The 11957-nt window shown below is 45.5% G+C and overlaps 1 protein-coding gene across 13 annotated transcripts in view; it reads left to right on the top strand.

Annotated features, from left to right (window-relative positions):
• LOC129182548 (striated muscle preferentially expressed protein kinase-like) overlaps window positions 1-11957 on the top strand; it is a 52695-nt gene that overhangs the window by 3551 nt on the left and 37187 nt on the right. For 3 of the 13 annotated variants that reach the window (XM_054778807.1, XM_054778909.1, XM_054778920.1), the window contains one exon: window positions 11678-11776. In XM_054778807.1, the coding sequence (XP_054634782.1) occupies window positions 11678-11776 (99 nt within the window). Of the gene's footprint in view, window positions 1-2590; window positions 2943-8516; window positions 8785-10591; window positions 10635-11077; window positions 11333-11677; window positions 11777-11957 lie in introns of those variants that run through there. The other 10 variants (XM_054778813.1, XM_054778849.1, XM_054778877.1 and 7 more) reach the window with 10 other exon arrangements.

Genomic DNA, 11957 nt, shown 5'->3' with positions numbered 1-11957 from the left:
CTCTTTCAGGTTGTTTATGTTAACAATGAAGCCATGGAATATGAACTCTGTTGATATTTCTTTCGTGCCGGTGTGTCTGTGGCCCAGTTGCACCTCCAAAACTAGTAGGTGAGAGATAAATCTGATCCTACGCATGTGCAGCCAGCTCACACGGCCCGATTGGTGGTAATTATGAAAGCTTCCCATGTGGAGGTGTTGGGTGAGGTAATTGTAATGTGACCTCGGCTGTTAAAAGTTATTCAGCAAAAACTCAAACCAGTCACATCAACGTCTTAGATCTCGGTTCCCTGAGTATCTATGACCCCCTGTAACACCCCTCCCCTCCGCAGTTATTTGTGGCACGGTATGTGCCTTGCTGGCCTGGGGGGCACTCTGATGTGTGGATGCGTCTCCGATTGCACAAGCAGACATCACGGATAATTATAGCAGCACCGTGGTCAAAATGCAGTGCTGTCACACTCAATCACAGTCAGCGTGGTGAAAGCGAGATGGAGATTGGGGGGTGGCGGTTATATGTATTTGCGTGTGAGCCTGTGTGTGTGTGTGTGTGTGGGGGGGGGGGGGGGGTTCATTTTAGTGCCTTTTTTCGAAGGAGACTCGCCAAGGTTGCAAGTGTCACATTTGGCATTTGGGTCTCAAACGAGCATGTGACGTTGCATATCCTGGCGTCACACGTGGCGTCCTTTGCAGCCTGGCTGTGTGAAGTAGCTCCGCCCTCTGTCCCATTTCTACCAGCGGTTCTCAAGTGGCTTGGCCGAGGAACCCACCATCACCCCTTAACGGCAAACGCAAACCCAAATTGCGGAAATTTTTCAACTGAAATTTCTCATTGCACTTTTTCAATTTCCTTCCCAACAAAGTTGTGTCGTAGCGAGCGAATGGCACATCAGACAAATGCAAATATTAGTCTATGACAACACAGATGACCGCAAAATGCAGTTTTTCAGTGAAACGTTTTATTATTAAGGGAGGAAAAACAATCCAAAGCTACATGGTACCTACAGCACAATAACAAGCGACCGGATCAGTGCTGTTTGAGCCCAGTTTATAACTTCATTGATTGTATTACTTTCATATTTTGTAGAAATGTGCAACCTTCCAAATTTTATCATTATTTATTTGCATTCTTATTTGGGAATTTATGAAGATGAACCTGTCTTCCTTGTTGATAGCAAGCAAACTTGTTATTTTAGTTGACTATTGGTCATCAATGTTTCATGTTTTAAATATTTATTTACACATATTGACAATATTTATATGTATATTATATATATTTATAAATATTATTGTTTATGTTTATAGGAATTTTATTGTAAATTGTATAATATTATTTATTTGATGTAATAATATTCTGATATTATATTATTGTATTATAATTAGATGTAAAATGATTGTGTATATACTGCAGTGCATTGTTTTTTTGTGAAATGCACCCAGTGGCATCACAGTAAAGGAAGCATCATGTGTTCATTACATGACATCGGTTGGATGGAAGAGCTGCGTTTTATGTTGATATCGGTATCGGAGACAAATACAATCAAGATCATTTTTGTGTTTTAGGCAAAAGAAGATATTCAAACACATCAGCTTCGACTCTGGAAAACAGTGATCGACATTTTGGCCTCTTTTCTGATACGTTGCGGACCAAACCACTTTTGTGTTTGGTTCAAATTGATTTGGTCGGTCTGGGGAATGACCGATCACTCGATTAATCGAAACAACAAGCTTAAGATCAATCGACCAAGAAAACAACCCTTAGTGGCAGCCCTATGAACAACATACAGTCCAGTGTTCCCTCGTTTATCGCGGGGGATAGGTTCCCAAAATAGCCCGCAATAAGTGAAATCCGAGAAGTAGCCAACTTGATTTGTTTACAATTATATGTTTTCAGGCTGTAAAAACCCTCACCATACGCTTCATACACTTTACACTAACATTTGATCACATTTAAACACTCTCAAAGTTCAAATTTCCTTTGAATTTTCATGATCAATCTGCTAGGTTGGACACAAGAAATGAACTGACTCGCGCGTATTTCACTCCCCTGAATGTGCCTCGTCCTCGCCCTGCACTTCAAAAAATCTGCGAAGCAGCGAATCCGCAAAAGGTGAACCGTGATGTAGCGAGGTAACGCTGTATTGTGCTAAATGCAACAACAACAGTGCCTTAATGACCTCTTGTGAAGCACAGACCTCTGCCAAGGCCAAACTGTTGCAAAAAGTGCAAAGAATTGAGTCTTGTAGCAGGCTACTTCCTGGTTCGTGGAAGATGACCAACCAGTGGCCACTGGGGGGTGGCCGCATGCCTTTGATGCCACAGTGACTCAAACAAATTATTGTATCAGACCACACTTTTCATGGACGTTTTCCTAAGTGTCCTACTATCTACTGTTGTACACATGGTTTAACTACACAGCATGAATGTGAACATAGACCATAGATCATGTGCGTATAGGTGGTCATGGCAAAAAGGTTACATCATGGGCAATCCCCCAGTAGTGTACGCCTATAAAAGCATAACTAAAGACTGACTGAGGACCAGCTAGAGTTTCAGAAGCTCCACCACCCTGGGTCAAAACAGACGGATCCAGCAGAGGACGGCAGAGGTTGCGGTGTGTGCAAATCTCATCCTGTAGCAGGAGGGGGCTGGTTCTTGAGCTGAGGGTGGAGGTGTGTGCAGAGGGAAAGTCCGGTGCAACGGCAGAAAGCTGGAGTCAAAGTTCGGACAGACGTCGGAGGAGAACGGGTCATGGGTTGAAGGAGAGACAGGGAGTGTTATGGTCGCTGTGGGCTCACAGGGGAAGTTCTAGTGGACTTCCAGAAGGCTCGCTGAGTGCGTGTCTGGAGGGGAAGCCATGCTGAGGCGAGAACTGCTGGACGCTCGTAAGGCGTTGAAGAGTGTGAGGGGGGACGCCAGTGGGTCAAGGAGCAGGAAGCGTCGAGGTGAGTTTAAGTTTGGTTTTGTTCTTCTTTTTAGTCAAAGTTGTCTCCATATCCAAGTGGGCCTGCCCAATTATGTCTAAAATGTGTCAATCATTCTTGGCATTTTCTATGACATTTTTCTGACCAAGCTTTGTTATGCAGCCTTTACATTCTCTACATGTCCCACTCAATTGGATTAGTGTCATTAATTAGAGTCCCTCTTCTGACGAGGCAGCTGAGGCAACATCTTCGGGCGGCGTTCCCTTCTATGTGTCAGCTGGCATTTAGTGGGGATTAGATGGTAGGATCGGGTGGCTCGCCACGTGACACGAATTGACATGCTGCCGCTGATGAGTCTACACTGTGTCCCTGTGAAAACTAAATCAGGTCACTGATAAAAATGATGTTTTGCTCAAGATGGCCTTCGTAGCTGAGCAGCATTTTACACACACTCTTCTTTGCCTGGCATTCTTGCTTTACCGAAAACAAATACTCATGTTGATGAATGAAACCCAGATGCTTGTTAGATAGATAGATAGATAGATAGATAGATCAGCTCTGCAAAAGTGTCCTTATGAATGTGATCAATTCAAAATAAAACAAAACCAAATAGGAGAGTTAAGAAAAGTAAGAAAATAGTCCAGTCCTGTGTGTGGTTTTATCGCTCCCACTTTGTTGTGTTGAAAAGTCGCCTGGCGTGAGGAATGATGTGCTTATTCTATCAGTGGAGCAGGGCAGTGATAGTAATCTGCCACTGAAACTGCTCGTCTGTCGAGAGATGATGCGGTGCACTGGATGATGCTGGTTGTCCATGATGGAAAGGAGCGTCCTCAGTGCCCTTTACTCTGCCACAGATGTCAGGCTGTCCAGCTCAGTGCCAATGCCAGAGCCTGTCTTCCTCAACAGTTTGTCCAGGCACGTGGCGTCCTTCTTGAAGGACTACTGCATTCAGGAGGGCGCTAGCCACCACAGTCTGGTAGAAGATCTGTAGCAGCTTCTTGCATACGTTGAAGGACAGCAGCTTTCTGAGGAAGTACAGATGGCTCTGCTTCCTGCACAGAGCATCAATGTTGGCAGTTCAGTCCAGTTATCATCCAGATGAAGTCCAGATGGTGAGAGAGCACATTTTCACATACAGGTGGTTCTTGGCTTACAATATCCCGATGTTTTGTAGTTTTGAATACATTCCCATAAATTAATTACAAACGTAATTTTGCCTCGTGACTAGTAACTAGTAACTAGTTCCAATCCCAGTCACTGCTCTGGTGCCCTTGGGCAAGACGCTTCACCCACAATGCTCCCAGGGTCACCCACATGTGGATGCTTCACCGACAAAGACGGTGACCTATGACCCGAGTCCGGTCCCTGGGCGCTGCCTTTTGGCTGCCCACTGACCCTCAAGAGGATGGGTTCAATTCAGAGACAAATAAAGATCTTTCTATCTTTATGTCGTCCGAGGGGCAGTGCGCCAGAGAAAAGGAGACATTGCTTGGCAGTGAAAAAAAAGCTCAGAGGGAGGAGAAACACCCACCAGCGTTGCTCTTGTGGTCCCAATCGCTCAACTGTCGCTACCATCGTTAGGGATAAACGCTATTGCATGCTAAAGAATGGATTCTGTGCAGCGTTACAATGAGGTCTGGGAGGAGAAGAGGTTATCCTTCGTCATCCTCATTACTGTTTCATGGAACTCGTTTGTTAACCCGATTTTGAATGAGCTGACTTCCTGAGGTTGTCGCTCATGCATGACCAAGAACCTTGTACACTTGGAAATCTTATCTGGGCTGCTTGAGTGGAAGGTTTAGATCAGGAGTGTGCGCACCTTTTGACTTGCGGGCCACTTGGCCGTCCATGTATGGGTGGTCATCAAATTAAACGAAAACACAACACATCCACAGCAAGTTAACGCATCACATAATGAACTACTACTACTACACTGGGGGTGATTAACAACAGCTTAGCTCTGATTTACAAGCGCCTGCAACAAGATGAGCCATGAACAATAAAACGCTGCATATCAAGAGTACGTGAACGTCCCTCCTTGGTTACTTTCCTGATGACCTCCTCAACATACAGTGGTGTGAAAAAGTGTTTGCCCCCTTCCCGATTTATTTTATTTTTACATGTTTGTCACACTTAAATGTTTAAGATCATCAAACAAATTGAAACATTAAGGCTCGTCTCAATTTTGCCACAAAACATTTTGATGATCCACAAGACCTTTGAGAAAAATACTTGTAAAAGTAACGCCGCATTTCAGAAAAAGAGTGTCCCACCAACAGTAAAATATGGTGGTGGTAGTGTGATGGTCTGGGGCTGTTTTGCTGCTTCAGGACCTGGAGGACTTGTTGTGATAAATGGAACCATGAAAGCAGGCAGAGGGCAAACACTTTTTCACATCTCTGTATTTTGCAATAAAGCAAAATGCAACAAAAAAAAAATGCGGCAGGACTAACTGAGTGTAATTTTGGCATGGGTATTTTGCCAAGATATTTATTTGTATGCACACTTGGTGCAGTAGGTAGGTTACGTTGTGTGTCACTTGTGTGTTGACGTGTTGTGTTGTTTACATCGTCTTTTTGTACCAGCTACAGATTGCATCTATTTCCTGTCTGACTCAAGCGTGCCACAATAGCACAATAGCTGATTTTAAAGGTGTTAAAGGTGTTAAAGGTTTAAAAAAAAAGGAATTTGGAAACGCCGATGGACCAGATTAAGTTGCTTGGTTTAGATGGTAATGCTGGCACTCAGCTTGTGACGTCACAACAGCCGAAGCATGACGAGGACGCGCTGCTGATGAAGCGGAGTGCCTGGAAGTCATTCCTCAGGGAAAAGTGCATCCGTCACGCAATTGATCGGCCTTCCGTGAAGTCTCATTGTGTTAAACTAATTAAACAGCAAATTTCACCCGGGAGGACTTTTTCTCACGGCTCTTTTGCATCTGTGATTCCAAGTCGCAGGAAAGTTTGTGCTTTTAGGCCAAACAGTATCCAAGCTGCCACCATTCCAGGCTCCTGATTGGATGGTAGTCCTGAGAGCCGGTGTGCTGATGGGTGCATTGATTCAGGGGCGTTTGAGCTGTTTCTTGGGGGTGTATCGTGTATCATGCTAAAGCATTCGTATCGATTGCTGCGCTCCGCCGCCTCTCACCACTGATGGATGGAGGAGGAGAGCGAGGCGGGAGATGAGTGAAGAAGTTGAGCTGCTTCTCTCATGTCTCTGTCATCTTCATGGACTTAATCTAGAATAAGAGCTTTCTAAAGGATGTGCCGCTTTGTGGGCAATGAATAGCGGAGAAATGACCACTTTTCTCATTGCTTGAGTGACTCCTGATTCATGACCAGAGTAAATCTCATGCATCGATGTGTTTCTCACATGGCCGTAAAACAGAGACGTGCCTCACTTGTTGCTGTTGGGAAGCCCATTGCTCCGGGGAGCCTCTCTGGTTACGGCTTATTTTAGGCTCATAGAAGGATGTGTGGAAAGCACAGATGTGTTAGAAAGAACATTTCAGTCTCAGCACGCATGCGAGAGCGAGGTGAAGCAAGGAATGGATGGGGAGGGGTGAGGGAAAGATGGTGGTAAATTTGATTTCGGGTTTAGAAAGTTTGAATGGAATGATGCATGAAGCAGAGACGTGGAAATGGATGGAAGAATAGAGAGTTAGATGCAAAGAAGATGTGGAAAAGGTACGAGGGCTGGACGGCAAGGTAAGGGATGGGGGTCGATGAAATGGAAGCGCGCAAGGAAGGTTGAAGGGAAGGGTGGCGAGAGGTTGGAGATTAGATGGAGGGAAGGATGCAAAAATGTTGAAAGGAAGAATGGAGGGATGGTGTAAAAACTCAAAGCCTACTTTAGGTTGTGGGCCAAACTGGACATTACCCCCTTCTTGTCCTTTTAAGCAACATAACTCATGGACACATACAGATGACAGGACATGCCCCAATAAGCCAGGCTCAAAAAATAGTAGTTAGAAGGGTCAAAGTTTGAGAAAAAGTCTCATTAGCGCTGACGTCTAGACACCTTGTCTCGGTTCCCCGTGCACGCATTGCCAGGATCGGAACATTCCAATATAATGCACCCCCGTGGTTGTGTCTTCAGGTTGGGACAAAATGCGCATGACAGCTGGTGAATGGTTTTTATGTGGACATACATTTTTTTTTGTGACTTTTTTAAAACTTCACTCTGGACATTTTTTTACATCAAAGTAGGGGAAATGTGCATTTTTTATGCGTCCATTCGTTCCTGCTTGAAATGTCTACTTTCCATAGTCCGCGGATACAACTACGGTTGTTTTGGCGTGGTTCGTTTCAAGAAAGTGATTGTTAATCGACGCCCTCTCCATCAGTCTCTCAACGTCTGGGAAAAGCTGCATTATTTTACATCAACACAAAAACATCACAATCCGTGAGATGTGTAACAGGGAAGAGTTTGCAGCTGTGGAACGGGCAGGTTATGCATTCCCCAGCATGCTTTGCTGTAGTTAAAATGATTATTTTTGACCGTCGTATGCCTCTTTAAGGTGGCATTTTGTACAGACAGGATGTAATAGTCGTGCACAGTAAATTGTTTTGTCTTTTGGTCTGAATCTGGCACCCAAATTTCGTGCTATACACAAATGAAAATGCCAGAGGAGTAGTTTATACCGGAGGAATCGCTTAATGACGCAGATCGCTGTGAGCACTTTGTTCGATAAGGCCGGATGAAATTGCCAAATCCGGACCCTGGCCTGAGTTTGGTACAAAGGTAGAATCCCAGCTTACTTCAATTTGTTCAAGGTTGGTAGGTGGTTAGTGTACTTACGACACTGGTGCCAGCAACCCATACAGTGGTTTGTACAAATAAGTAAATATTCAGTTGGGGATGCTCCGAACACGCTGGCATCGATGTGTCAAGCTGTCCAACTGAAACCATTGGAGGTTTCACAGACTCGTGTTGATTCTCGCGGCAAGACGGGGCAAAGTGCCTTCCTTGTCGGCTCAGTACGGGCGTTGGCAACCCTACGTGACACAGCACACATGCACATTCACACATTTGTGTTGTCATGACAGGAATTGTCACGTCGCCGCCGGTTTTTGTGATTGGCTTTGAGAGGCATTTATCGCCATGAGATTACGCGTTTTTACGGAAATCTGCCGATAATCGGTGGCCGATCCATCGGAGCACGCCGATATTCAGTTGATTCGGTTAACTTAACCGGAGTCCAATTCCTTGTTTGTGTCAGCATACTTGGCCAACAAAGCTGATTCTGATTCTGATGTTGGGATTCGGTTTTTAGAAACGCAATACAGTATTTTTAGATTCTAAAGCCATTTGGTGATTGTAGTGTGCGGGCTGCGGTGCAGCACCTGCGACCCCTCCAGGTAAAAGGAAGAAATATGGAACAGCAGAGGCAGCTGCAGTTAAAACCAGGAGAAGATGTGTGACCCATGCGTTTCTGGCCCTTCCCCCCGCTTTTATGTTTAGCCACTTCCATTCTGTCATGCCGTCCTCTCACCCAACCATCTCCTCCCTCCTCAGTCGCTCGTCACTGCCCCCCCCCTCTCCTGTTTTCCTCCAGTGCTGTCGCTCCTCATTTCCCCAGCTCTAATGTGCTCCATCTGCTCGCACCCCTCCTCCTCTTGCCGTGATTTCAGGACGCTGCTCTCATCGGCGGTCGGATGCGCGCTCAGACACAAAGACGCCTCCCACCGACTCACTCCTCGGCGTTGCACGGGAGCATAAACACAGCTCGTTTGGTGTTGTTGGCTTTCCATGCCACACCCTTGGCACTCCGGCTTTGTGCAAGCGCGCGCATGCCACAGGTAATCTTGTCCTATTGAAAGGAAGCAGGATGAAGAAAATCTGGTCCAAGAAGAGATTTCAGGTGAGCTTGCTGCCAAAATGAACAAAACTCCTGACACTGACGATGTATTTACCTTTTGGGAGATATAGCCACACCTATCACCTTATAATGGGATGCTAAGGAGATGAATATTTGGATGCTTTTTGTGACAAACTAGAGGAGAAATTCCTAGTTCTGAGTCGTCATATTACATTGAAATGGTAGCTGTACCACACTAAACAACAAGGCATTCCTAAAGATGATGAAAGTGTGTCAGTAGGCTATGCTCCATGGCGACAACTATGACGCTGTGTTGATTTCTCCTCTTTCTCTGGTGGCGCCAAATGGCAGCGTTGTGGTTGGTGCCACAGAGTGCGTACTCTGATGCAGCTGCTTCCGGTTGACATGGTGATCACGACCAGCCGCCAGGCAACAGTTGCAAAAATATTCAGCCAATGAGAACACCAAAATGTGGAGGGGGAACCAAAATGACTCATTAGGGTTTTTTTTGGTACTTTTGCTGCTTTCCATCCGCCGCAACACAGTGAGTCATTGTGTGTTGCTCTCCATGGTGCTGATCGACAGACATGACATTTGATGGCGTGCTGACCAGGCCTCGCTCGCGCTTTCAAACACAAATTCAGTTTTCCCACTCTCTGCTCATGTTTGGTTCATATTGATTTGATCGGTTTAGGGCCTAAGGGTGACCTTACTTCCTCTACCCAGTCACCGGCGTTGTGTCCCTGGGCAAGACACGTCACCCACCTCGCCTCCAGTGCCGCCCACACTGGTGTATGAATGCGAATGAATGTTCGGTAGAGGTCGGAGAGTCCGTAGGTGCGAATTGGCAACCACGTTTCCGTCAGATAGGCCTGTCACAATAACAAATTTTGCCCGTTGATAATTGCCCTACAAATTATTGTCGATAATCGATATTATCGTCATTTTTTTGGACATCATTTTTTTATTAATTATTGTCATGAGAGGTGTAATTCACATTTGAACCACTAGATGTACTCAAGTACAGTGTACAATGTAACTGTGTGAGACATTAGCTTGACACAGAAGTTGCCTGTATGTATTTTTTTGTCTGTGGCTACACTGCCATTTTGCACTGTTTTGTTCATATTTACATACCAAACGCCTCAGTAAGCGATGACTGGGGCTGTTGCGTTCGCCTTAGAAACTATCGCTTTTGTGCCGCCATTCATGTTAGCATATGCTGGCTCATCAAGCTAACTGCTAAACCCTCTATCAACTCACTCGTAGCCCCGTCTCCACAAAGAGGCTGAATGAGATGAGAGCCCAATCTCTCCGGTCATTCCACTATAGAACCAAAGCACACAGACAGATGCGGAGTGAACCCCCTTGTCGTCCAGCCTGTGTGGCACAGAGAGACGAGCAGATGAAAGACACACATACACGCCCATGTCCATTTATTGAGAGCGTCATAATTATCGACCGGTTTTTGTTTTCATCGTTCGATTAGCCGATTTATCGATTATCGTGACAGGCCTACCGTCCGACTACCCCGTGCGGCTGTGGTACAGATGCAGATTACCACGACCAGGAGTGAATGAATAATGGGTGCACTTCGTTGTGAAGCGCTTTGGTGACTTGAAAAGCGCTATAAAATCGAATCCATTATTATTTACTCGATGAATCGAAACAACAAGCTTCAGATTAATCGACTAAGAAAATAATTGTTAGTTAAATATTTGAACAGGTATAGTTTGAGACCTTTTAGTCAGTAATGAGCATAAAGCAGCAGTTCCGTGTTTTTCAGTGCCTCTCTGACCAATTATTGTTGCTGCTGAGTAACACTTAATTGTGCTCTGTCTTGTTGCAGAGAAGCGGCCATTCCACAAGGACATTTGGCAGATTCACCCATGGTGTGTTGTCATTACGAGCTTTTCTCTCATTGTATTCTATTCTGCTTACGTCAGCCTGTGAATTATCCCGGTAATGGCTCTTGATGCCGCTGCACATCGTCTGCGTCTGCCGTTAAGTGTCCACAACAAGAGTGGCTGGTAGTGCACATCCTCCCCCACAAGGCAATACCTTTGCAATCATGCCTCTGCCTCTTGAGTGAACAGCGTCCGGCCCCTTTGAGGCATTGCGTGTGAAAATAGTTCAATTTCAGAGTCTTGCTTCACGCACAAATACATGATAGCGCTGCAAACTGAATTCTATGGCTATGACTTCCATGCATCAGCATGTATCTGCAGCCTGGAAAACACACACACACACACACACACACACACACACACACACACACACACACAGAGTGATTACTTCCTGATTGTTGATGTTGCATCGGCTTTCTTACTGTTAGGCCGACCTGCTGGAATTATCTAATCAGGATCTGGCTTGATGGGGCGCAGCTCAAAGAGGCGTGACCGAGCGCCCTGACCAGTAGACATATCAGTCCGGCCAACCGCTGATTTTTAACCTCGAATGGGTACGAAGAGGATTGGTCGTGTGGGTGAGAGGGATGCTGGTTTCCATAGTAACGGTGCTCTCCCGTCTGCCCTCTCTTGCTGCCACTACGGAAGCGAAGTTTTCCGCTCCTGCCGAAAGCAAAGCTACGGTAAACCTGTCCCTTCCGATTCATGATTCGCCTGTTGTCGTTTTTCTTTCCCTTCGTGGTTTAATCTCATCGTTTCAGACGCCTGGCATCTTTCTTCTTCCTCTTCCGTTTCATTTGGATGTGGTTTCTTTCACAAATCCCCCGTATTTCTCATCTTTTTGTTCATGTGTTGGTTTTTTCGTTTTCTTTTAGGGATTTAGGCAACTGGATGCATGTTCCCCTCCTCTGCATGGCTTCTTGTCAGGCCCCCGCTTCAAACCATAAAAATCTCCCTGGGGAGCCTTCCTCCTCCATTACCTCCCCCACTTGCCTCTCCCGTCATGTTTTGTCTTGTTTTTGTTCCAGACTCTGAGAACACAGAAGATGAGACGACAGAGCCCCAGATGGAACCCAAAGGAGGGGCAGGGAGGCACCAGGAAAAGGGCGCCCGGAGAGGACCTTCAGGTATCGATGCTGACATTTAAACCCTGACAGACTAGTCAAAATGTCATCTCGGAAATGACATCATTTCCTTATTTCATATATCTGGAAAGAAACGTAACTGGCTACAGGTTACCCTGTAATGAACGAACAAATTATGGACCAATTCAAGCAAAAAAGAATAAATAAATGGCCAAATCGAAGA

The sequence above is a fragment of the Dunckerocampus dactyliophorus genome, chromosome 1 (genome assembly GCF_027744805.1).
Source record: "Dunckerocampus dactyliophorus isolate RoL2022-P2 chromosome 1, RoL_Ddac_1.1, whole genome shotgun sequence".
Lineage (NCBI taxonomy): Eukaryota > Metazoa > Chordata > Actinopteri > Syngnathiformes > Syngnathidae > Dunckerocampus > Dunckerocampus dactyliophorus.
Note: the sequence above shows the minus strand (reverse complement) of the source record. Positions and strands in the feature narration are given on the sequence as shown.